At 45.6% G+C, this 26988-nt stretch overlaps 1 protein-coding gene across 3 annotated transcripts in view; it reads right to left on the bottom strand.

Annotated features, from left to right (window-relative positions):
• LOC126270867 (protein outspread) overlaps positions 1-26988 on the bottom strand; it is a 705494-nt gene that overhangs the window by 339751 nt on the left and 338755 nt on the right. For all 3 annotated transcript variants that reach the window (XM_049974105.1, XM_049974106.1, XM_049974107.1), the window contains exon 2: positions 8612-8692. In XM_049974105.1, the coding sequence (XP_049830062.1) occupies positions 8612-8692 (81 nt within the window). The remainder of the gene's footprint in view (positions 1-8611; positions 8693-26988) is intronic.

Below are 26988 nucleotides of genomic sequence, written 5' to 3' on the forward strand. Positions count from 1 at the left end.
AATGGCGCTACCTGCGCAGCATTTGTGCACCGCCGCCGTCAGTGTCAGCCAGTTTGCCGTGGCATACGGAGCTCCATCGCAGTCTTTAACACTGGTAGCATGCCGCGACAGCGTGGACGTGAACCGTATGTGCAGTTGACGGACTTTGAGCGAGGGCGTATAGTGGGCATGCGGGAGGCCGGGTGGACGTACCGCCGAATTGCTCAACACGTGGGGGCGTGAGGTCTCCACAGTACATCGATGTTGTCGCTAGTGGTCGGCGGAAGGTGCACGTGCCCGTCGACCTGGGACCGGACCGCAGCGACGCACGGATGCACGCCAAGACCGTAGGATCCTACGCAGTGCCGTAGGGGACCGCACCACCACTTCCCAGCAAATTAGGGACACTGTTGCTCCTGGGGTATCGGCGAGGACCATTCGCAACCGTCGCCATGAAGCTGGGCTACGGTCCCGCACACCGTTAGGCCGTCTTCCGCTCACGCCCCAACATCGTGCAGCCCGCCTCCAGTGGTGTCGCGACAGGAGTGAATGGAGGGACGAATGGAGACGTGTCGTCTTCAGCGATGAGAGTCGCTTGTGCCTTGGTGCCAATGATGGTCGTATGCGTGTTTGGCACCGTGCAGGAGAGCGCCACAATCAGGACTGCATACGACCGAGGCACACAGGGCCAACACCCGGCATCATGGTGTGGGGAGCGATCTCCTACACTGGCCGTACACCTCTGGTGATCGTCGAGGGGACACTGAATAGTGCACGGTACATCCAAACCGTCATCGAACCCATCGTTCTACCATTCATAGACCGGCAAGGGAACTTGCTGTTCCAACAGGACAATGCACGTCCGCATGTATCCCGTGCCACCCAACGTCCTCTAGAAGGTGTAAGTCAACTACCCTGGCCAGCAAGATCTCCGGATCTGTCCCCCATTGAGCATGTTTGGGACTGGATGAAGCGTCGTCTCACGCGGTCTGCACGTCCAGCACGAACGCCGGTCCAACTGAGGCGCCAGGTGGAAATGGCATGGCAAGCCGTTCCACAGGACTACATCCAGCATCTCTACGATCGTCTCCATGGGAGAATAGCAGCCCGCATTGGTGCGAAAGGTGGATATACACTGTACTAGTGCCGACATTGTGCATGCTCTGTTGCCTGTGTCTATGTGCCTGTGGTTCTGTCAGTGTGATCATGTGATGTATCTGACCCCAGGAATGTATCAATAAAGTTTCCCCTTCGTGGGACAATGAATTCACAGTGTTCTTATTTCAATTTCCAGGAGTGTACTATGATTAGATACAAAAGACGTGATTTTGCTTTAGCGTAATGAATAGCGTCACTGTCCAACAATGAGTTTTTGTTGGGGGCGGTGGTTCGCGTCCTGACACAACCAATGTTATTCCCCCTAACATTCGCGTTTTTATTAGGTTCTGATACTTTATTACTAGTTCAATATAGGTATAGACTATAATATTTGATGCTACGTAAATACAAGTTCACCTTTTTTTTGAGGGGTGACTTTGTTCTATTTGCTTTATTCTAAAGGACAGCTTGCGCTACTTGTATAAAGATATTTGGCAACTTCTTCTTTTACGCTTCGTAATTCACATGTTGCAAAGATTCTGCTAGTGGGTAGGAACAGTGATCAAGTAAGACTGAGCTTGGGGTTTTACAAAAATGTGGGAATAATGAAATAATGTTTATCTTATGTGGAGAAAATTCCAAATTTGTACGCACTGTTTGTAATGGAGCTTTTATAAGTCTGTGTCCTTATTGATTGGACATGGTACTTTCCTTTTCGTGCACGATGAAGGAAACGTGCGTTTTAATAGAGCTAACGTGGGAATTTTACGCGCGCCCGTTCAGTAAACAGTGTGATTTACGAACTAGAAACATCTCTCAACTGCCGCTGGAGTGCGTTGGGATCGCGTATGCCACGTTGGGGCCCACGTACCGTATGCACAAGTCGCATCGTTCCTGAGCGTTCAGCAGCACGTTGAACCTGGCTCGCTCAACGTTAACGTTCGACAGCACGGTCCGTGTGCCGACGGCTTTAGGAATGTGTCCTTCGTTGGCCCACACATATGCAAGTAAGGAAGGCTGTACGGAGGATGAGGAAGAACAGTCCAATGAAGTTTTGAGAGCTTCTCTAGGGTGCGCAGATTTGTGTGAGGTCTTGCATTGTCATGGGGAAGGAGAAGTGTGTGCATTTTCTGTGACGATGAGCACGATGAAGTAATTTCTTGAAGTCCGTGAGGGAGCCACAGCTGTGTGCGGCCGGCTGAAACAAGAGATCGGTTAGGTTTGCACGACCTTGTTGCGATGATGATGACAGGTGCCTCGCCCAGCGACTCACCGCGCTTTTGTTCTCTTCCTGGTCTGCGTAGATGAATATTTGCGATGCTCAGGATTTCCACCAAAAGGAAGTCCGAGACACCTCTATGCTTGGAACGCACCTCCCTACTAAACGTCATTTTGAAGGCAGTGTACAGAGCCGTCACCTATTGGCACTTCAGGAAACTAAGAGGTATTGCAGCGAGATATTCCACGATGTCCGACTACAAATTCAGCCTTTTTCAACCGAAATTGGCCAACAAAATAAAGTATTACCTTACTTACTGAACATACTTCGTATTTTAAAAGACGGTAACGTGCCTCTTTGCGACAGCTATGCGGTGCGACACTTGGGCGGAGCGGGAACGTGTTGACTGCAGAGTCCAATACACTTCAGGTACTGGACGTCGCCTGGCTTTCCAGAAGAAGGATGTACCCATCTTTTCGTCGTATTCTACACGTTTGATGTGCGTATTCTTTATCGGCTATGATTACATACACCGTTTACCTCGGGTTCCTCACTCATCGAGAGATACAGAGCTATCGTCGCCTCTCACTTGTTCGTCGTTTTGTTTTTGTCCAGTATGGCGCTATTTTACATGTGTGCGCCAATAGTAACATAGCATCTCTCTTGGACTGTGGAGACTTTTTTCCGAGTGCAAATAAGTTTAATGGGGAACGAAAAGAGATAAGCACCTCTGGAAACGACACAAAGATCGTAGCAGCAGCAACATAGGCAAATGACATGCAACTATATCCAGTAATTCTCCCTCACATAAATAAATCTTATTTTAACAAATAAAAGATTATTTGATGGATGTTGGGTGCTAGAACTCCTTGACTCTTGATAAAACGAAAGTCTGAAAAAAGAACTGCCACCAGTCACTTTTTATATTAATTTATTTTTCTGTTAGCCTTAGTAACATCGTTGCTTCAAACTGCAAGCATCAGTTTATGCAAAACTGATTTCCTTTAAGATGTACAAATGTAACCGCCGTCTGATAATGGACAAACCAGCCTAGATCTGGTAAAGGCAAGATAAATTATCGTAAAACAGTGACTCGTCGCAGCTTCATCAACCTTTCGATACACATTAAACACGTATCATGGACTACAGTACGCTGTGCTACATTGCTGCACAGGAAACAGATTCTAGAGTGGCTGCGTGCTGCCTGTGAACAGTCTCTTATTGCAGCAAGAGCCCCAGGCTACACAGCAATGTCTGTTCCCCACAAGTGTGATTCCACCCAAGTGTTCCAAGCCCGTTCTACCACCCAGCTACATCTATACTCTGCACCCACCTTGCGGTGCGCGACAGAACAGAGGGTGCTTCTACCACTACACTCCCTTTCTCTATTCCATTCACAAACGATGTATGAGAAGATCAACAGTTGATGAATCTCCGTATGAGCTCTATTTTTCTACCGGTTTTCTTGTCCTGGTCATTTCGAGAGACGTATGTGGGACGGGGTAAAACGGTGCCCGTCTCATCTTTGAACGTATGGTCTCGGATTTTCAAGTGTAGTTTCCTCCGCGCCGGAACACCTATATTGCAGCATCAGCCAAAGGATTTGGTTGATCTTTCTGGCCGAATAAACGATCCCGTGGCGAAATGTGCCGCTCTCCGTTGGTACGTTTTTTCCGTCGTCTGTTAATACAACTTCCCCCCAACTTGTGAATCGGTCGAGCAAGTAAGTGTTCTTAATCCACTTTGGAACATTCCTGTCGTTCATGCGTCGGAGCTCCCGTGACATCGCACAAAGCTCTAGTCTTAGCCGCACTCAGTAATCACACGCCCGACGCTATTACTGGACTTAGTGTCCGGAAGAGTTTAACATGTAAAATCAGGTCAAACATAGTCACCAGGTTCGCTTTAGCCAGCGGAAAACGGTTAATTTATCGCTACTCCAAAATCACTAATTACTATTCAAAAGATTCATAAATCCGACCACTGGATTCGAATATGTTCACCGCTAACAGCTTGTACACCGCCTCAAAATAGTCGACAATCTCCACACAACGAAACAGCAAGAGAGTTCAATGTAAACGGAGAGTCTCACAAAACCACAGAACTCAAATTTTATTTCTTTCAATTACCCTGCACAAGTCCGTCTCGTTCACAGAAAACCACCGACCAGCCGTATGGTACCTCCACGCTGGGTTCTGGAATCTATTTCCTCATCACTGAGTGAAACAGGAAATTGCCGAAGTAGAAGTCCACGCCCGCGCCCGGAAGGGCATTTCTACCAGTCTTCCAAACTGCACTACGAAGTTCACTACGAAAACGCCAGCTCCACCCCAGTGGGTACACTCACGAGGGCTACCGGACGACTCCTCGGATTCACGAGCTCCGAACTCCTTCGTGAAACTGTTATAAAAATTTAGCCCTTTCAGCCAAACAGAATCAGGAAAAGAATGTAAAAAATTTTCTGTGGTCATTTCCCGCTCCCAATTATAGCGTTTCTGTAACGTTCAAGTTTGCAAGGCCCTTTGAAAGTTCCACTGTCGGTATTCGAACCGACTGTCTCCGGATCGAGTGGTACCAAACTAGCCTCCGTTGGGGACTTCAGCATTTCAGCGGAATCGGCTTCGTACTAGCCAAGAGAAAATGTACCCACTAACCTATTTAACGGACAACAGCGCCGTGCACTTCTAATCTAGTTTAGAAAAACATCGATCTGTTTGAATGACCGTTCTTGTAATATATAGAGGCACGCTTCGGCGGTGCGACGGAACGTTAAGCACAGCGCACTGATTGGCACAGAATTTACAACAGCCCCTTGCGCCTTTCTCATCACGAGGTGTGCAGGTGGCTGCACTTACCGCGCGCCCTCACCTAGCCGGCAGTCGTAAAGAGCTCAACTCCGTGTCCTGACACGGTTTCCTGGCGTCGCCAACTTCACGACCACCACACCGAATGACTCACTTCCCTTCTAGCGCAAGCTTATGATCTGCTTCGTAGCCAGTAATTCTTCCAAGGTTAGTGAGTAATTATTAATCTACCGGTGGAAACTCACTTTTCATCCTTCTTGGCTTTCAAATATACATTAACGGAAAAATCAACACACCAAAAAACAAGGTAGAGTAATGAAATTATGGGAACACATTTGTCTAGCTCACATATTAAAGTGACAAACACTGCAAGATCACAGGTTAATGTAAGCGCGAGATGAGCCATTGTAAATGTGAAACGCTGGTAGGTTAATAACCGTTGTAACCGAAAGAACGTTGAATGCAAGCATGCAAACGTGCATTCGTTGTTATACGGGTACCGGATGTCAGTTTGTAGGATGGAGCTCCACGCCGTTTGCGGATGGTGGGTCAATACAGGGACGGTTAATGCTGTTTGTGGATGACGTTGGAGTGGATTGGAGACGGATCTGAGTATAAAACAGGCCAAGGTAACATGTCGGCGCTCCGTAGAGCATGTTGGGTTACAACAGTAGTACGTAGGCGAGCGTTATCCTGTTGGAAAACCACGTCTAGAGTGCTGTTCAAAAATGGCTCTAAGCACTATGGGACTTAACATCTGAGGTCATCAGTCCTCTAGAACGTAGAACTATTAAACCTGACTAACCTAAGGACATCACACACATCCATGCCCGAGGCAGAATTCGAACCTGCGACCGTAGCAGCAGCACGGTTCAATACTGAAGCGCCTAGAACCGCTCGGCCACAACTGCAGGCTAAGGGTTAAGGAATCTATTCGTAAGTGCATAGAGAAACCAATGAAAACGAAACTCGAAACACGTATAAACATTGTGTAGTCCTCATTGATCTTTCCGACCATGACAATTTGGCAATGCCTCTTACGAGCAATCTTATTTCAGCAGAACAACCAAACCGGTGTCTAGAGTATTATTTATGTTCACTACACTAGTGAAACTATCTAAATGTCTATGATATTCCAATTATTATTGTTTCCGAGTTTGATTCAAATAAATCTTGTTAAAATTATGGACCATGTAGTATTACAACTACCGTTCTCAACAAGTCAGTTTCCGACAAAATATGGTTATCCTCGCAGCACCAAGCGAATACATCTACATCAGGGAATATATACACATCACGCAAGGCATTAGTAAGTAACTCGCTAATAGTGCTACACATAATCTTTGAACAAGAGCCAAATTGGACATCCATTCATCACGGAAAAACCAACAAAAAACTCTAACAGCATTTTCTATCAACGAATGTATTTGTATATAAATTGCAGGAGATGAAAAAGGTCACTAAAATGCAACAATTAAAAGAGGCAAGTAACAGATACTTCAGACGTAATGCATACTATACTATTAAAAGTTACACAGGCTCTTCAGAGCAGGGATTAAAATATAAAGGTAACAACTACACCACTTTATCGCATTACAATATATAATCTCAATGTAATGCTTTTGCAATCAATGTCATGATTTTGCGAAAAAGTGCCCAACATCTGCAGAGCATTGCAGCAACGTCTTTTACATTCTACTCAGGTCAACGTCTCACATATGAAGTGCGACACTGACTCAGTTTTCCCAACAGAATGAAGGGAGCACATGCAGACATATATGTTCGCGCTCTTTTAGTCACCAGCGTGCACCCTTTGCGAGGGCAGCAGCGCTGTACGAAACCACAGTTTAACTGTACGATATTTGGCGAAAATTGTTGATGACCAAGAGAATCCTGTAGAGTAAGGACCAACCCAATGCGGCAGTGCAGTTGTTAAGGCACTGGACTTTACCATACTCGGGATGGTGAATTTTGCTCTGCCAGGCCATCCTGATTTAGGTTTTGCTAAATCATTTCACCAAGTGCCGGGATGGTTCCTTCAGCAACGCCACGGTCACCAACTTGTCCTGTCCTATCCTCAAACATATATTCTGTGTGTGTGTGTGTGTGTGTGTGTGTGTGTGTGTGTGTGTTTTGGAGTTGTGTATTTTCATTGTATTATGGTCGCAAATCCTATATTGTAAAATGATTCCTCGATGTATAAACAAACAAATAGGTAAATAAATAAGTGAAATGCGGGAGAAATACGATATCAAAAAGATCTGCAGACCAAAGAAAGTTTTCTTTCTGGAAATACCTCCACTGGTATCAAATATTGGTAGAACCGAGAAATAAGTTTCGTAAGAGTACGTTTGGACCAGAACATGCAACGAAAGTGAGACGTAATGTCGGAAATAAGGATAAATAGTAAGGATTTAAAATGCGGTGTTTTTGAAGAATGTCAAAAATTAAAATCTAAACAGGGTAGAGGATGAAAAAACTTTATGGAAGATCCTTACGGGAAGAAGAGACTAATTAGTGGAACAATCGATATGGTCTCTGTTAAATTGACTCTGGATAGAGCACTAGAGCGTAAAAAAATATGAATAGGCAAGGACTACTATATGCACGAGATAGAAAAAGATGGGGGCAGCATCAAACTGGCGAGAGATCGATGACGAAAAAACTAAAAAATCAATAAGTAACATGCAAAAAAATTGTGTGTCCATGTTTCACGAACTAAGGCTTTCTGTCCACGCTAGAAATAGGTAAGGCTCCCGTCCACTTTTCCTTGTTGTGTACCGATACCAGAAAGTGGTCTGCAAATTATTATTCTCGTCTAACAGTTTCCTGGCGTTAACTGCTAGTAAGTGTCTTCGGCGGTCATTATACCTACCCATGTAGCAAAGGGAGAAGCTTTCATAGCAAAAGTTGCCATCTCTCAGTCTACCAATCACTGTCATTTCCTGTAATAGCAATGCTTCCTGCGAATCTGCCCGATTCACCGCCTGACTGTAACGGAAAGTCTCATTAAGCAGCCGGTTACCAGCGGTAACAGGTTACTTAACAAGTCCCGCCTCGCAGACCGAGGACACGAGTTCTAAATCCAAACAGTGGGCTGCTAATCACGTTGGCACACAGCCACATGCCGACACCTCTCCACGTCTTAGAAGACGTGGAAATGTATTTTACGCACAACCATAATAAATCCTGGAGTATCTGAACTTGCTCGTAAAGATGTGAAACGTTAAAGTAGCAGTGAACGCCACGTGGTCTCGCTGTGAACATTAGAAGCGTGAAATTTAGCTAGTGTTGCGTGATAAACGACTTATCTAAGCGTTCCATAAAGGAAAATGTAGGCGAACCGTAGCACTCTACTGATACCTACCGAAGACATTACGTTTAAAAAATCATGCAGTTACCAGTAATATGTCTTTCCATTTTAGTAGCGGATACTTAATGCCAAGCAAGTTCATACATATTCAGGACACACGAGTAACAAGTTCGTGTGTGATCAGGGGCAAGAACTCACCTTGGTGCGGTTGAGTGGGTTGGAGAAGTCCCATCCTGGCGCCACGAACAGGTAGCCGCATTTGACTATTGTACGCGTCGCCTGCAACAGACAAGCACAAGCGAACCGTGAGAATGTGCACACAGAACTTTCATTTCAACAGCAATTTTACTATACTCTTACCGAATGCGAAGCATTAATATAAGCAACTGTCAACTTCTTAACAATTTCATACAACATAGTACACTTCACTGGCAGCTTCATGCTAAGGATGAAGATCCGAGGTAACTACAGTAATATCACAGTGTGTGTATACTGTGGTGATACATCTAACCCGCCCACCAAGTTGCTCTAACAAAAGGAACCTACGAATAGCTTCATTGTTTGTAGTAACTAAAACGTTGTACTCTGCGCTAACTACAGGTGTCAATCAAGCTGTACAGTGTTACAGTGATTGATCAAGTTTAATCATGGATATGGTGATGAGTAAGAAGGGCTGTACTAGAATTATAATATAGGGAAGCAGTCGACAGCATGTCTGTCGTACACCAACGATTTATATTTTCTTAAGCAAAAATAATTTTATATATACTAAGGTGGTATCTGTTCTTTCGGATATCTGTGACCATGCAGCTCGTTAGAATGAAATTACAATGAAATGAACACCCTTTGCTGCTTACAGGCGTTGACATACATCAACGAGGACAGATGAAAATGTGTGCCCCGACTGGGACTCGAACCCGGGATCTCCTGCTTACATGGCAGACGCTCAATCCATTTTTTTAAAAATCTCATTTTGTTCGCTTTCGTTCGTTACATCTGCTCGGGGCGGACCGTATAAGACATCCGTTTTAGTTCGTTGTTGATCGGTGAACTCAGTTTGTTTATTACAGAGGGCAGCTAACCCTCTGACCGAACACGCTGAGCTACCGTGCCGGCTGGCACGCCTCCCGCGAAACCGACATTCTCAACGTATATACTAAGAAGGCATAGTTAAGGCTCACCAGCCACTTTACCATCTTCCTCTTTTGTGCGGATGCACAAACAGTGCCCGAACTCTTACGGGAATCGGCAACGCGCCGCGAGTAATGGGCGGGGGCACCACGAATGTAGTGCGGGACAATACGGCGAGAATGTGGGTTTCGCGGGAGGCGTGTCAGAGATGAGTCCCTGCAGTCGTGCTATCCTCTGTGTCCTCGGTGGCTCAGATAGCCGACACGGTAGCTCAACGTGTTTGGTCAGAGGGTAATGTGCCCTCTGTAATAAAAAAAAACTGAGTTAACAGATCAACAACGAACTTAAATGGATGTCTTACGGCGTCCGCCCCCGAGCAGATTAAACGAACTAAAGCGGACCAAATGAAAAAAAGATGGATAGAGCATCTGCCATGTAAGCAGGAGATCCCGGGTTCGAGTCCCGGTCGGGGCGCACATTTTCATCTGTCCCCGTTGATGTATGTCAACGCCTGTAAGCAGCTAAGGGTGTTCATTTCATTTAAAAACAATTTTGACTTAAGTCAGAACTAATGCTAATTATGTTCCTAGCGTAAAAAAAATACAAATCTATGAAGTAACTTACCGACGTTTATAAAGGCACTATCGGGTACAGATGACAGACAGAACTACGTGCAAAGAGGAGCTACAGTGAAACCTGACGATGCGGCAGATACGTTGTCGCGGCAGCTGTAGAATGCGGATCGACAGTTCATCTTTCGATAATGAAAATAACGAATATTGAATACATATCGCAATTTTACACGTTCTTACCACTCTTGTAAATGTAGGATCCCTAAGTATATGGATTTCTTCAACACTGTCTGACCCGAAGTCCACTTTGGTGTACATGGATTACACGATGCGGACGTTCCATGTTTCAGTCCACCCGGGTTTGATTCCCGGCTGATTTGGAGATTTTCTCCGCTCACAGACTGGGTGTTTCTGTCATCATCATCATCATCATCATTTCATCCTCCTCATCATCATCATTTCATCCTCCTCATCATCATCATTTCATCCTCCTCATCATCATCATTTCATCCTCCTCATCATCATCATTTCATCCTCCTCATCATCATCATTTCATCCTCCTCATCATCATCATTTCATCCTCCTCATCATCATCATTTCATCCTCCTCATCATCATTTCATCCTCCTCATCATCATTTCATCCACCTCCTCATCATTTCATCCTCCTCTTCATCATTTCATCCTCCTCATCATCATTTCATCCTCCTCATCATCATCTCATCCTCATCAACAACATCATCATCTCATCCTCATCAACAACATCATCATCTCATCCTCATCAACAACATCATCATCAACGCGCAATCCGCCGAAATGGTGTCACTTCAAAAGACATGCACCAGGTGATCAGGTCTAACCGCCGGGAGGCCATCAGCACACGACATTTCATTTCCATTTCATCTTTCAGAGGGCTAATAGGATTGTGGCTGAGTAGCCCTGCTGGGTCCTATGTAAAGGTCCGATCGAGGTTTGCAAAATTCACTACCCACACCACAAATCAAAGTTTCCACAGTACTACGTCACTTTTATAAGCAAGTTCCAAGGGAATTCAACAGAGCTGTTACGTTGCCATAACCTAGCTGGTCCTAACCGCCAACTACCTTCCAGGTGAGGTATTCTTGCGGTCATGGTGCAATTCTCCGCGTAATTAACACATCTAGAGGTCACAGCCACCTTAATAAAGATCAGTAATTAAACCGAGGGAAGTTACATCGAAATTAAAAGCATAAAAATACTTTCATACCTAAAGAATAACGGTATCTAATTTGCGTCTCTCTCTCTCTCTCTCTCTCTCTCTCTCTCTCTCTCTCTCCCTCTCTCTCTCTCTCTCTCTCTCTCTCTCCGTCTTCGGACCACATACTGCACGTTTGTTCACAGTACCGACTATAGAACTAATGTTATTCTGAATTTATCGCTTACCTCTTGTTAACCATGAACGTCAGTGAGTTTGCGCTTTGTAAGACGTTCAGTGAACATTGTCACAACGGGTGTACAGTAATTGTCCACTTGGGCAACAGCGAAACCAGTCATGACAGCGGGTGAAATTTGCGAAGCGACAGAAAGAGATATCAATCAGCTGGATTTCATGTGGCGCCTGCACGATCGATGAGCTGTGTCACCAGTAATTACTTTGTGTAATATTAAAGAACAGAAAAAAACAAGGAGACTAAAAGTACGTGGGGCATTTGCCCGTCACTGAACATATGTTCTCTCCTATCTAGAGGAAACTAACCTAACACAACATTTCGACCGACATTCTAGTTTCGAAATATTTTGTAACTTTTTGTAAATCTTGTCCGCTTGATAATCCCTTGCATGTCTTATTTCTGAAAGGCGTTAGACACTATACAACATCGAGGACCAATAACCAGGATACGACCATACAAAAAAAAATGGTTCAAATGGCTCTGAGCACTATGGGACTCAACTCCTGAGGTCATTAGACCCCTAGAACTTAGAACTAGTTAAACGTAACTAACCTAAGGACATCAGACACATCCATGACCGAGGCAGGATTCGAACCTGCAACCGTAGCGGTCTCACGGTTCCAGACTGCAGCGCCTAGAACCGCACGGTCACTTCGGCAGGCTACGACCATACAGAGCAGTTTATATTAAAAATGAAGAAATTCCTCCAGGTGTATTTAAGGTGTCGATTTTAGTTTGGCAACTAGTTTCGACGTTGTAACAACGTTATGTTCAGGCACTTAAACTTGTTGACGTCAACTGCGTGCGGCTGATATTAGAAGTCAGTGGTGAGATACGGACGTGCTCCCTGTGGCCTTCCACACGGTACAGCAGAATACTGACGATTTCCGGGTTATACAAGATATGAAACGAAGACATGCTCTGCAGAGTGGAGGAAGAGAAGCCTCGTCTGCTGAAGGTAATCGAACACCCAGCCATCTTCTGAGACATGCCGGTATCATCGACAGTACCACTGAAGGGACAGTGGAAGGTAGACCGAGACTAGAATACACCAACCAAATCATGGAGGGTGCCAGATGCTATATACCCCTCTCAAAAAGGAAGACCTAAGATAGAAATGCACGGCGAACTGCTGGAAACCAACCTGATGGTTGAAGACCTATGCAGCAAGGAGAATGAGAGGACCAATGCGCGAGTATTACAGAAATGCTACAACTTAAATGGGAGTACCTGGAGGGGAGAATATAGAAAAGGTTTAGAGAACCAACACTGGCAACAGACTCTAGAACGATCCTGCTGTCTTCAACATGTCTTACACGGATCGGTAAGAAGAGAGAAATGGGAGCTCGTACGAAAGCATATAGACAGTCGTTTTACCCTTGTTTCATTGGCGGATGGAACAAGAAAGGGAATGAAACTTCCAGGCAGATTAAAACTGTGTGCCGGATCGAGACTCGAATTCGGGTCCTTTGCCTTTCGCGGGTAAGTACTCTACCATTTGAGCTACCCAAGCACGACTCACGCCCCGCCCTCACAGCTTTACTTCTGCCAGTACCTCGTCTCCTACCTTCCAAACTTTACAGAAGCTCTCCTGCGAACCTTGCAGAACTAGCACTCCTGAAAGAAAGGATATTGCGGAGACATGGCTTAGCCACACCCTGGGGGATGTTTCCAGGCTAAAATTTTCACTCTGCAGCGGAGTGTGCGCTGATCTGAAACTTCCTGGCAGATGAAAACTGTATGTCGGACCGAGACTCGAACTTGGGACCTTTGCCTTTAGGGAGCAAGTGTCTACCATCTGAGCTACCCAAGCACGACTCACGCCCCGCCCTCACAGCTTCACTTCTGCCACTACCTCGTCTCCTCCTAGGAGAGTCTCGGTCCGGCACACAGTTTTAATATGACAGGAAATTTCATACCAGCGCACACTCCGTTAAAGAGTGAAAATTTCATTCTGGAAGAAATGGAATGATTTACAGTGCGCCGCTGGTGATTAGCAGAGTACGTTTTTAGATGTCGAACAGATAGCTGCTGTAAAGTAGTTCCACCCATTGCAGAAATGATGACCTAGCCGTGGTATTCAGTATGGTGAGAAGGCGATCCGTTGTTTTCGAGAGCAAAGTTGCTAGAAATGGGAGCTGCTTCTATGACCGGCATTCAAAGCGGCATTAAGGAAGAGCGATTGAGCAATCTCTGCCGGTGCATACTGTGAATGGGAGGACAGCGGATTGGACGCAGGCGGGATGAAAGAGAAGGGGTCCACAATGGCGCTCTGGGTGGCTCCGCCGCTGGGACCGGCGGTGCGTGCGGCCGCGGCTGGGCTGGGCTGGCGCCGAGATGAAGTCGCAACGCCGCCGTTTGTTTTTGCCGCGCGCGATCGCCAGGCACGGAGCCGGGATTTCACGCCGCGCCGGGAGCTGCCAATGGAAGCCCGCCCTCGCCTCGCCTCACCTGTGATTACCGCAGCGGGGGCCGCCTGCGGCGCCGGTGGGACGCTCAGCCCTCCTTCCAACCCTTTCCTCCCCCCACCTCCTCTTCCGCCTTCCTTTCTCGCTATCTCGCAGAAAGACCCCCTTGACACGTCACAACGAAAAACGAAATATGAAGAAGTGTCATTTCGCACACGGAACAAGCTGCTGATACGATTAACACAAGTTTCTATTTCGACTTACGTGCGTATTTGCCGTTCTCTCATTGTCGGTTATCGACGTATCTCCCGAATATCATACTTCTAGTTAAAATGAGGTAAAGCTGTCATGAGCCCGAATATTGGTTTGCCGCGCGGGATTAGCCGAGCGGTCTTGGGCGCAGAGTCATGGACTGTGCGGCTGGTCCCGGCGGAGGTTAGAGTCCTCCCTCGGGCATGGATGTGTTTGTCCTTAGGATAACTTGGGTTAAGTAATGTGTAAGCTTAGGGACGGATGACCTTAGCAATTAAGTCCCATAAGATTTTACATTTTTGAGCAATATTGGTTTGAACACCAGCTAACTTTACGTGGCATGATCCTATTGGAGGCGTTATGTCCTTCCCTTTCCCTAACCTCTGAATTTACTTATTTAGCCAGTTACAGGGGGACCAACAGTTTTAACGTAGAATCCAAACTAATATGCGACTCTGCATTTCTCATGCTGATAGAGTTGAAAAGTGGTAAGAGACCAGATAATAGCTCTAGGGCTAATCAAGGATCGAAACCCAGACCTTTAGATCTGCATTGTTTCTCTACCACTCAATACTTACAGAGTACAGAACATAAAAACCTTAATCTGCAGTACGAGGGGTGTTCAGTAAGTAATAGAACGTATCTTTTTTTCTCGACCAGTTCCGGTTCAAAAAATGCGGAGTCGCTATGGCTCAAATGGTTTTGAGCACTACGGGACTCAACATTTGAGGTCATCAGTCCCCAGAACTACTTAAACCCAACTAACCTAAGGACATCACACACATCCATGCCCGAGGCAGAATTCGAACCTCCGACCGTAGCAGTCACGCGGTTCCGTACTGAAGCACCTAGAACCGCTCGGCCACAGCGGGGTCCCTATGGTTTCACAAAGTTCAGATAGGTAACGGCGCTATTCGTAGTCTTCTAAATGGCATCTGTAACGGAGTTGCGTTCCAAGCAGAGACCTGTCACTGGGTTTTCTTTGGAGGAAAACCAAAGTATCGTTGATATTCACAGACACTTGCAGAATGTCTACGGAGACATGACCGTAATTAAAAGCGCGGAGAGTCGTTGAACGAGGCGTCCGTCATCATCGGAACAATCTGCCTGATCTCCCGCGTGCTGGCCGGCCGCACACAGCTGAGACTGCTGCAATGTTGAAACGTGCGGACACACTCATTCGAGATGATGCAAACTAACTTCTCCTTCTCCGTGACAACGCAAGACCTCACAATAGTCTGCGCACCCGAGACGAGCTCACAAAACTTCACTGAAATGTTTTTCCTCCTCCACCCTACAGCCTGGATCTCGCACCTTCCGACTTCCTTCTGTATGGCTCAATAAAGGACGCACTCCGCGAGAAGCAGTACGTGGATGATGGCGAGGGTACTGACGTCGACCGTTAGAGTGGTACATGCATACAGGATCTCCCTGGAAGGTGGCGTAAGGCCGTGGCATTGAACGGAGATTAAATACCCCTCGTATAAACACAACCCACGAAAAATTATTCAGACCGCTAATACGGCGCAACATGCTTCTAGTCTTCATGAAAGCCTCAGTTCCACGAGGACAGGGAACCCCCCAAGTTACTTCCGGTGTGCTGTACCCAGCTGAAGCCACTCATTAATGATTATGTTCCGAACAAGGACCAAATAGTCATTACGTTGATTACTATTTATTACCCACTGTATGAAACAATCGTAGACATTTTCTACGGAATTAAGGTCGAGGGATTTAGCGGGTCAGTCGAGGTGCAACAGGTTGCGCCAGTTTTCCTAAAACATTTGAGTGGCTCGCGTACCGCCCTGCTCCCACGCTCTCTGTATACTGCCTATTCTTCGTATCCTAATGATCCTGCTAATACATGTCGTTGAATTGAATATCACACTACAGTAACATGGAACCACTGTGCAGTGGTTCTATATAGTCGTAACACAGCACGGCTATTCCTAGTGGTCATTTTGCTGACGCTATTAAATGATGAAACAAATTCCAATGTGCAAATGTTTAACCATACGCGGAAAATTACGAACCTTTCAGAAAACACTAAACGCTTAGTCCCAACACAATGTGACCGAAAGCTTTCGGACAGCCCTATGTAATACGGATTTGACCACTGATGTCACAAGAGACGAGTCCACCGCGACAAAGGGAGGCAGTGCATATTATGTTGTCAGCAGAGGAGCACCCCAAGGAGAATGAGAGGCCCAGGAGCGCTCAGTGGCTAGTCATTGGATGTCGCATGACTAACACATTCGCGACGACTACTTCAACCTTTCTGAATGTGCGCTAGTTGACTGCTGCTGATAGGATTGTGAACTGAAAACGCGAAGAGAGAACCACAGCTAAACTATGAGGAGGCTCTTACATGATCAGTGATGTAGCTTACTGAGATGCATCGAGCCCGACCGACCTGGTCACGGAAGCGCTGGACTGTGGATGACTGAAAACAAGCGATTTAGAGTGATGAATCAGTATGGCAATCCGATGGAAGGGTTTGGATTTGGCGAATTCCTAGAGTACGTTACCTGTCACTTTCCATAAAGAGTAAAGTCAACAGTGGAGTACGTAGGTGGTAGTGATGGTTACGTTTTTCGTTGTTAGGTTGTGGTCCCCTTATTGCACTCAAGAAAACGCTTAATACGGACGGGTATTAACACATTTTACGACACCGCATACTGTAAACAGAGGAACAGTTCAAAGACCATCATTCTATCAGCATGAACTTGCACCTACTCAACGCACCGTCTGTATGGCAATGGTCTGTGGACAGTAACGTTCATGAAATGAACTAGGCTGCACCGTGTCCCGACCTAAAACGAATAGAACAAATTTTGGAAATTTGTAGTAAGGACTATGGGACCAAACTGCTGAGGTCACCGGTCCCTAGGTTAACATAACACTTAGTCCAACTTACGCTAAGGACAACACACACACCCATGCCCGAGGGAGGACTCTAACCTCAGACAAGACGCCTCAGACCGCAAGGCTATCCCGCGCGGCCAAATAGAACACATTTAGGATGAGTTATAACGTCGATTTAACTCCATATCCCAGCGACCAAGGTAACTAACATCTCTGGTTTCGATTCTTTATGACCTTTCCCCCGCAGACATTCACACTCGTTATTAGAGGTGTCCTAAGGACAGTTCAAGACGTCATAAGGGCGAACATTGGATATACCACATATCCATTATTAGGTGTCCTGACACTTTTGATCGGATAGTGTACTCCGTATTTCTCACCCTGGGATTAAAGAAAATTTGAAAAATGAAGTATATTTCTCTCCATCGTCCTCTAGAGTAACTGTGTGTCTCAACACCACCTGTGTAGACACAGTAATATTCATTACTACTGATTTCATTTGCTGTTCAATGCCTTTTTTCTTGTATTGAAAATGAAAATTTCTTTACAAGCTGCCAAAAATTTTCGGCGCTACAAATAAAATAATGTTCTAAAAAATTCCAAGCATCACTTCGTCATTGTCTGTCAGTAATTTCCTACGAAATAAAGCGGTTTATCAAAACCAATTTAGTGCATCAGCAAACTACGGGATACGATGCACTTGCAAAGGGATTCGATTCTGAAGTAACTCAGTCCTTTGAAAGGTGTAGTGAACAGTGACATAGCTTTCTCGGATAAATGGAACCCATGACAATCCTGATCACGAATGCAGCCAAGAGTAAGTCTCGTGACAGGCGGAGTGTAAGTTACTTGCGGTAGATCGAACATGCCGACTCAGTGAACAGTATGGAGTAGTTCTCGAGGAGAGGGCCAGACTGGGGCCAGAGGCCTCTGCTAGCTGGCGTGGGACGGCATTCCGGACGCGGCGCCCAATCAGCGCTGTGTTCGGAATGTTATCTGTGACAACGGCGCAGGTGCCCGCCAGATGCGCCGTAGGCCGGAGTGCTCCACGAGTCCTCTGAGCGGACCCGCAGCCCGCGCGCACAGCCCCGTGACGGGGGCATCCGCTCTAGCGGCCTTCACAGCTCCTAATCCAGTATTATCTCCGTTTTATGCTTCCCAACTGCTGTAAGCCCACTGAACGCTGACACAAACGCAAAAAATTGTTATTACATTTAAACTCATCAGGTCTGCAACAGAGAGTACTGGTACAGCATAGTTCTGCACAATTCCAGTTACATAGACCAACGGCTCACTGCGTACGAATATCTGGATGTTCGTCCTCCCTTGTGAAATTTACATGTGTAACTGTTGAGCATCTGTACAATTGTCATTGTTGTTGTGGTCTTCAGTACTGAGACTGGTTTGAGGCAGCTCTCCATGCTACTGTATCCTGTGCAAGCTTCTACATCTCCCAGTACTTACTGCAACCTACATCCTTCTGAATCTGCTTAGTGTATTCATCTCTTGGTCTCCCTCTACGATTTTTACCCTCAACACTGCCCTCCACTGCTATATTTGTGATCCCATGACGCCTCAAAACATGTCCTACCAACCGGACCCTTCTTCTTGTCAAGTTGTGCCACAAAATCCTCCCCAATTCTATTCAATATCTCGTAATTAGTTATGTGATCTACCCATCTAATCTTCAGCATTCTTCTGTGGCACCACATTTCGAAAGCTTCTATTCTCTTCTTGTCTGAACTATTTATCGTCCACGTTTCACTTCCATACATGGCGACACGCCATACAAACGACTCCCTGACACTTACATCTATACTCGATGTTAACAAATTTCTCTTCTTCAGAAACGCTTTCCTTGCCATTGCCAGTCTACATTTTATATCCTCTCTACTTCGACCATCATCAGTTATTTTGCTCCCCAAATAGCAAAATTCCTTTACTACTTTAAGTGTCTCATTTCGTAATCTAATTCCCTCAGCATCACCCGACTTAATTGGAAAATATGAAAGCTTGACATTATGTCATGTGGAGATAAATCTGCGGCAACTGAATTATTATTCTAAGTTTTGTTTCGCACTGTATTACCGTATTTGTCTCTTTAATGATTATTGGTTTAGTTCAAATTTTGAACATCACCTGATCTAGGGTAGTTGCAGAGCAATCGGGCAACTTTATGTGGGTGTACACAGTCTCCACAACTTACTAGAAGAAATATGAAGAATGTGCACGGCACATAAAGTTGACCAGTTTCTCTGCAAGTACACTAGATTTGAAGATGTTCAAAATTTGAACAAAACCGCTGATTATTGTAAAAACAAATGCGACAAGAGGGTGCTAAACAAAAATCAAAATAGTAATTTAAAAATATTTTAAGAATGATATTCGTGTTTCCATAAACGTTTTCCCGGTATGTGACTCCGTCGTCATAGTGTTCTATCGACTGACGTTTCGGCCACTGTTACGAGTGTGCTTCATCAGGTTTCTATATAGACTACTCGTTCAATCCCGGATTCTCGCTTTACATAGCACAATTTCATCCTACTCGTAGTGTTAAGTTCATCAAAAACGTCAATGAACAGCAGTGAGGAGGTGGGGACTGATATACGTTATTAATAATAGTTTTTGCTGCAACTCCTATAAGCTAATGTAGGACAAAGGAGTACGTATTATTTTTGCTCTTACCATGGCTGGTGGCGATACCCAAGATTTCTCCCTCTCCCTCTCTTTTTTGCCTTTTCTTATAAGAACAAAGGGTATTTACACGGACAAAAATTTCCCCAGTACAGTAACTCTACTTTGCTCTGATGTATCCATTATTTGGTAGTAAAAGCTTTAGTGAAAATTCCCAGAACAACCCTGAGCAGCTGCGCTGTTTCGTACGCGCCAACTGCGTTCCCCCCTGGCTGCAGCTGCAGCTCGTGCGTACCGGCCCGTCCACAAGCAGACGCTGTTCCCCACAACAGCGCCATTATCCTAGCTACGCACACGCGCCCTGCGTCACACGATGTGCTTTTCTAAAAGCAGAATTACGAGCGCTGCACTAATTCAGCGGATCAGTTGGAAGCAGAACACGTTACTTTATAATAATATCTCACGTATTCTTTGTATCGATGCAGAATGTTCGTGGATTGACGACGGAAAATAATGTTGGTGCTGCTTAAGACTGCCGCTGATAATTTCCGTTCGTTGTGTTTTATGAGTGTTCCATCGTGTTTTCAATAACCTTCGCTGTCCGACCCCTGGTAGCTGAGAGCCCAGCGCGACGGAATGTCATACCTAACGATCCGGGTTCGATTCCCCGCTGGGTCGGAGATTTTCTCCGCTAAGGGACTGGACGTTGTGTAGTCCTTATCATCATTTCATCTCCTTAGACACGAAGTGGCGTCAACTCGAAAGACTATAGTTTGGAACAAATTCTCTCTCAATCTTTATCGTTGTGCAACATGTTCTATAAAGCTATAGCCCTCAGGAGACATCAGTTATTTATCGGGTTCACTTATTATTCAGATTTTTTTAAAATTTTAATGTCTATGTTTACGCGAAGTACTCTACTCGACTATTAAGGATTCGATTACTATTTCACGATTAATAATTAGTAGAGATCATTAAGTAGTTACGAGAGTTTATGAACATTTCATTTCAGAAATTACTTCATAGATAATTGTGACCTGCCCGCATAGACGCGCGTTAGAAAGCCGCTTCTGTGGTTCGGAGAGCCTCATCGGATCCAGATCGAATGCCGCGTTGTTACCTATAGACTGCCTTTTACACGATCCGCAAACACTTCGAAAACGTTTCCACACTTGCACATGTATAACACTAACAAACGGGGCACACAATTTCCGTCCCTTTAAGGGGGAAGGTTGGGTGGAGGGGGGGGGGCGGCAGGAAGGGCATCCGGTCACTATGTAACACTAATATTGCCAACTACAGGTTAACATGCAGACTCTGTGAAGATAACGGCACAAGGCTACGAAGAAGAAGAAGAAGAAGAAGAAGAAGAAGAAGAAGACTTCATACATACTCTACCCGTGAACTGCTTCAACAGGTGTGTAACATGTGTGTCAGTACAGGACAAAAGGTGGGGAGGGGGAGAAAGAAAGAAAGAAAGAAAGAAAGAAAGAAAGAAAGAAAGAGAGGTGGAGAGGAGAGGGGGCAGTAATCGTGGCTTGTGGCTGCAGCGTCAGTTGAGGACGCACGAGGAACTGCACATGCTCCGGCAGAGAACGAGAGCCACTAATGAATTCCCGAAAGAGCGTTCTGTTCTGCGAACGCTGCCTCATCTCGGTGGCCGGTGTATCAGCTTCCCAAGAAGAGCAAAATTTTCCGTAGACGGAACTCAGTCGCTACATTCCTCTTGTGCTGACCCTCAAACTTTCCCAGCTGCACTCTATGTTATCAATTGATGTACAGAAGATCGAGCTACATCTTATGGTGGGAACAACACAAAATCCTTAAAAAATGAATCATAAAGACGATTATTTTTTATTTATAGTACTTAATTACATCGAAAGTAAAAGAGCTACAATTAGAAAGTTTCTACAAAGTATCAGGCAGTATCGGCCATTGTCTTCTCTGTAATAATATCGGTTGTTAATTATTCACTGCACTGATACATACTGAATAATAACAAAACACCTAAGCATGAGAACTTATTGTTACTGTTTCAGCTGAGTTCAGCAATGTTTAGCTCCCTGTTTTAAAGACATCGCAAATGAAACAAAAAATATTCTCCCGATCCAACGTGTGTCCAGCCTCTACACTTCAAACACTGTACCCAGTCTTCTTCTTCAATTGAGTCCAAACACGTAATGCGGTTTCCATTATCTTTTATTGATCCATTATATTCAGTAAACCCCAGTTTTTTTCGCCGCTTTGTAATTGGCTTTCTACGGCCAGCATTTGCATGTTTATTTTATTTTGGAGCACACGACGAATGTTAATCTTTCTTCGGCTCTCTTTCACACCTTTTTTCCGCTTTTAATCTCTTCCCTTCGGTGGCGATGTTTTTCTTTTCTAGTTGTTGAGAACGCTTCAGCTACCTCACTTGCGGTCATTTTGTTAAGCATAACATTTCTCACAGCGATCCGCATGAACTCTTCATTCCATTTTCCTCCTATTTCTTCTCTCATTTTCCGCCATTTCAATCAGAGAAGAAGAAGATGTAATTTAAAATCTAAAATTATTTCTGGTAGATACTGAAAGACAATCGGATAGCCAGTATTACGCAACAAACACGTAGTAGCATCTAGTCACGTTGTACGTCGTTTTATAGAAATTATAATGAAGAGTTTGGTCAATGTTATTCTTTACATAACACAGATAACCGAAGTAAACAGAAATTAATCACTTACCTTAAAATCTAGTACCACAAACCTCAAAATATCTCCCGTGCGCTAAGAGCTATAGCAACCACTATCAAGCACTCTGAGTAGAATGAACGCTATAGAAAGGAATAAGGCGTCCGAATCCAGTACACATGGATACACGCGCTAGCTTCTGCTTGCTGTACTGTTCTCCCTTTTGGCAGCAGAAAGGTAAATCACAATAGGGACCGGTCCTGTACACCGACCTAACTGCATCACTCTCTCCTATGATTCTGTGAAAAGGGAAAACGGAATGCGAAGATTGGAAAATGAAATATAACACAACTTTTGTTCAGTCGTTGTTCAGTCGACTTTCGTGCAATACATTAATAGTCTCCTGCATGGAGCAAATACTGTGTCACGAAATTCCAATCATCAACTTTCTCCTCCGAATGCGAAAATGCACTCCTGGAAATGGAAAAAAGAACACATTGACACCGGTGTGTCAGACCCACCATACTTGCTCCGGACACTGCGAGAGGGCTGTACAAGCAATGATCACACGTACGGCACAGCGGACACACCAGGAACCGCGGTGTTGGCCGTCGAATGGCGCTAGCTGCGCAGCATTTGTGCACCGCCGCCGTCAGTGTCAGCCAGTTCGCCGTGGCATACGGAGCTCCATCGCAGCCTTTAACACTGGTAGCATGCCGCGACAGCGTGGACGTGAACCGTATGTGCAGTTGACGGACTTTGAGCGAGGGCGTATAGTGGGCATGCGGGAGGCCGGATGGACGTACCGCCGAATTGCTCAACACGTGGGGCGTGAGGTCTCCACAGTACATCGATGTTGTCGCCAGTGGTCGGCGGAAGGTGCACGTGCCCGTCGACCTGGGACCGGACCGCAGCGACGCACGGATGCACGCCAAGACCGTAGGATCCTACGCAGTGCCGTAGGGGACCGCACCGCCACTTCCCAGCAAATTAGGGACACTGTTGCTCCTGGGGTATCGGCGAGGACCATTCGCAACCGTCTCCATGAAGCTGGGCTACGGTCCCGCACACCGTTAGGCCGTCTTCCGCTCACGCCCCAACATCGTGCAGCTCGCCTCCAGTGGTGTCGCGACAGGCGTGAATGGAGGGACGAATGGAGACGTGTCGTCTTCAGCGATGAGAGTCGCTTCTGCCTTGGTGCCAATGATGGTCGTATGCGTGTTTGGCGCCGTGCAGGTGAGCGCCACAATCAGGACTGCATACGACCGAGGCACACAGGGCCAACACCCGGCATCATGGTGTGGGGAGCGATCTCCTATACTGGCCGTACACCTCTGGTGATCGTCGAGGGGACACTGAATAGAGCACGGTACATCGAAACCGTCATCGAACCCATCGTTCTACCATTCCTAGACCGGCAAGGGAACTTGCTGTTCCAACAGGACAATGCACGTCCGCATGTATCCCGTGCCACCCAACGTGCTCTAGAAGGTGTACGTCAACTACCCTGGCCAGCAAGATCTCCGGATCTGTCCCCCATTGAGCATGTTTGGGACTGGATGAAGCGTCGTCTCACGCGGTCTGCACGTCCAGCACGAACGCTGGTCCAACTGAGGCGCCAGGTGGAAATGGCATGGCAAGCCGTTCCACAGGACTACATCCAGCATCTCTACGATCGTCTCCATGGGAGAATAGCAGCCTGCATTGCTGCAAAAGGTGGATATACACTGTACTAGTGCCGACATTGTGCATGCTCTGTTGCCTGTGTCTATGTGCCTGTGGTTCTGTCAGTGTGATCACGTGATGTATGTGACCCCAGGAATGTGTCAATAAAGTTTCCCCTTCCTGGAACAATGAATTCACGGTGTTCTTATTTCAATTTCCAGGAGTGTATTTTGTTGATGTCGACCTACATAGGGAGGAACGATCACCATAATAAAATAAGGGAAATCAGAGCTCGCACGAAAAGAGATAGTTGTTCGTTCTCTCCGCGTGCAATACGAGATTAGAAGAATAGAGTATTGTGAAGGTGGTTCGATGAACCTTCTCCCAGGCACTGAAATGTGATTTGCAGAGTAACCATGTAAATGTAGATGTAGATGAGGGCATTATTCAGGTTTCAGCAGGATTACAAAGTCTCTACCAAGAGAGGCAGTGAATGTGCACGAAATGAATGCCAAGTACGAAACTAAAGCTAAGATGGTATTATTTACTGGATAAAGGAAAGTTTTACTCGGAGTGGATAACGAACGCCTCTTGTGTCATCTAATTTTCAACGCCAAATAAGCTACCAAACGTTTTTCCACAAAATAGCCGAGCCGATAAACGAAACTGAAAACGAAACAGGACAGGACAGGACAGGACAGGACAGCACGAAACTCAGCCAATAACGAACAGTAGCACCGTGGAGCATGGCTGCTCTTTCGTGTCTTACTCGTGAATAAAAACGAAGCAAGGTGTCTCAGGTGGCTGTACTGTTACCCTCGAACCTCTTAACACGCAGGGGAAAGATATTTCCACTTCTAACTGTCTGGTGACGGCTCAGCGTGTCTGTCTTGACACTACAACCTCCATTACGATAGCGGGTCAACTGGTCAACTAAGAGGGCAGTGAAATTGTTACTTTGGCCGCTAGTCCAGGCAGTTTCATGTTGTTGACATGTTGTCGACGGAAGTGTAACTGGGAGCGACCGCTCTTGAAGCCGTAACGCTCTGATCTGAGAGCAGTCTACATCCACATGATTAGTCTGCAATTCACACTTATGTTCTTGGAACAGGGTTCACAGAACCACTTTCAGGCTATTTCTCTACCGTTTCGCTCTCAAGTGCCACGTAGGGAAAATGAGCAGTTTGATCTTTCATTGCCAGTTTGGTTTCTCTTATCTTACTACGATGATCATTTCTCCCTGTAGGACATTTTTTTGCATTTTGTAAGTGCTCTGACAATCAAACGTGGTCTTTGGTTCGCTTTCCCCACATCGTTGTGAACGAGATTGTAATGCTTCTAGTGGAAGTTACTTGTAATTATATTCCGTAATTATTTAGTTTAAATGCGAATGATTCATGGTATAACCGAAATTAAACTGATTTTTTTTAGTTTTCTTGGTAACGTCCTCACATTTTTTATTGTTCGCGGTCAATTACCACTCTTCCATATCATGTAGATATGTTGTCTAAAGCACACTGCAATTGGTTTTGCTCTTCTGATCAATTCATTAGACACTAAACGACAGCATCGTATGCAAACGATGTCTCATTTCGGTTTCGCTAGATGATTTCTCGCAATGTTTACGAACTGTGACTTTTCTGAGAGAACGTCACGATTCCAGTCGCACAACTGAGACACGCCATCATAGGCACGCAGTTTGATTAGAAACCAATTCTCAGGAACCATGTCAAAAGCCATCTGGAAACCTAGAAATAGGAAATCAACTCAAGATTCCCCCACTAGACAGAAATAATTTTTCAGAAGTTCTCCTAATTTCCGCCTAATTTACAAGACAAGCACTCCTGAAAGAAAGAACACTGCGGCGACGGGGAGAGAGAGGGAGAGGGAGAGAGAGAGAGAGAGAGAGAGAGAGAGAGAGAGAGAGAGAGAGAGAGACTTCCGCCACTTTTGAGCTTTTTGCGCCTGCTGGGCGCACCCAACGGCTCCACGAAAGGCGAAAGAAAGCGCGCGATCGGCCCCCATTCGGGGCGGTGCTTAGGGAGAAAGTGAGTCCACAAGCAGGAGCCAAGTGCGCAGGAAAGCGTCGCAGAACCGCCACTGCCCAAATTTCCGCCAAAAGCCACATTTGTGTCCCACCAACACCACCATACAGAGTCATTTCGTGCTCGTGACTCATTGGTATTTGTTTTCCTTGTTATGTTTGCAACACAGCATATGATTAATAGAGCCTCAGAGGAGGAAAGGTGGAGACTTAAAGTTCCTAATCACCAGACACTACGCTAGTGTGTTGGGCCAAATTTCCCTACAGTGTTTCTTCGAGTGATGTTATAAGACACTGTTGACGGTGGTTCGTACGTCGGGTGGGGTCGCGGAGCTGTATGTGGTGCCTTCTCCATTTTTTCTCAATGCCACCAGCAACACGAAAAAGACACTGAAACACTTTGGGCGAGCTCCACAACAAACCACACTCAGCAAAAATGTGTAATACACAACTGACACGCTTAGATAAGTGTGGGTGACATTGTGAACCGAATATCTCTCCAATACGACCAGACAACATCTACGACTAACTCTTTTTTAAAAACTAATACTTCTTTTCACCTCGCTTCCTTTCGCGATTGAGCGAATAACGTAGAGTTTATTGAAAATAAAGAAATTTAATTGCACTGAAAAAGCGGACATGCAGCACAATGTAACTAAGTTTTACAATGTGTTTTGCGTCCTACCAGCCTGTCACTTTCCGTGCGACTTTTCATATGACTGCAATCGGCAGTTCCTGGAGCTTCTCACTCATTTTATAGCACGAAGTCGTCATTTGCTTAGATCTATAGTTATGTTTAGTTCCAAATTTAAGGTAGAACACGAGCAGCTTATCGACCGCTATTATCTACCACGACCACGTACTGTAGTACGTTGTCGAGTACGAATCAGTACAAGTGCTGAAGTAT

This window comes from Schistocerca gregaria, chromosome 1, assembly GCF_023897955.1.
Source record: "Schistocerca gregaria isolate iqSchGreg1 chromosome 1, iqSchGreg1.2, whole genome shotgun sequence".
In the NCBI taxonomy this organism is placed as follows: Eukaryota; Metazoa; Arthropoda; class Insecta; order Orthoptera; family Acrididae; genus Schistocerca; species Schistocerca gregaria.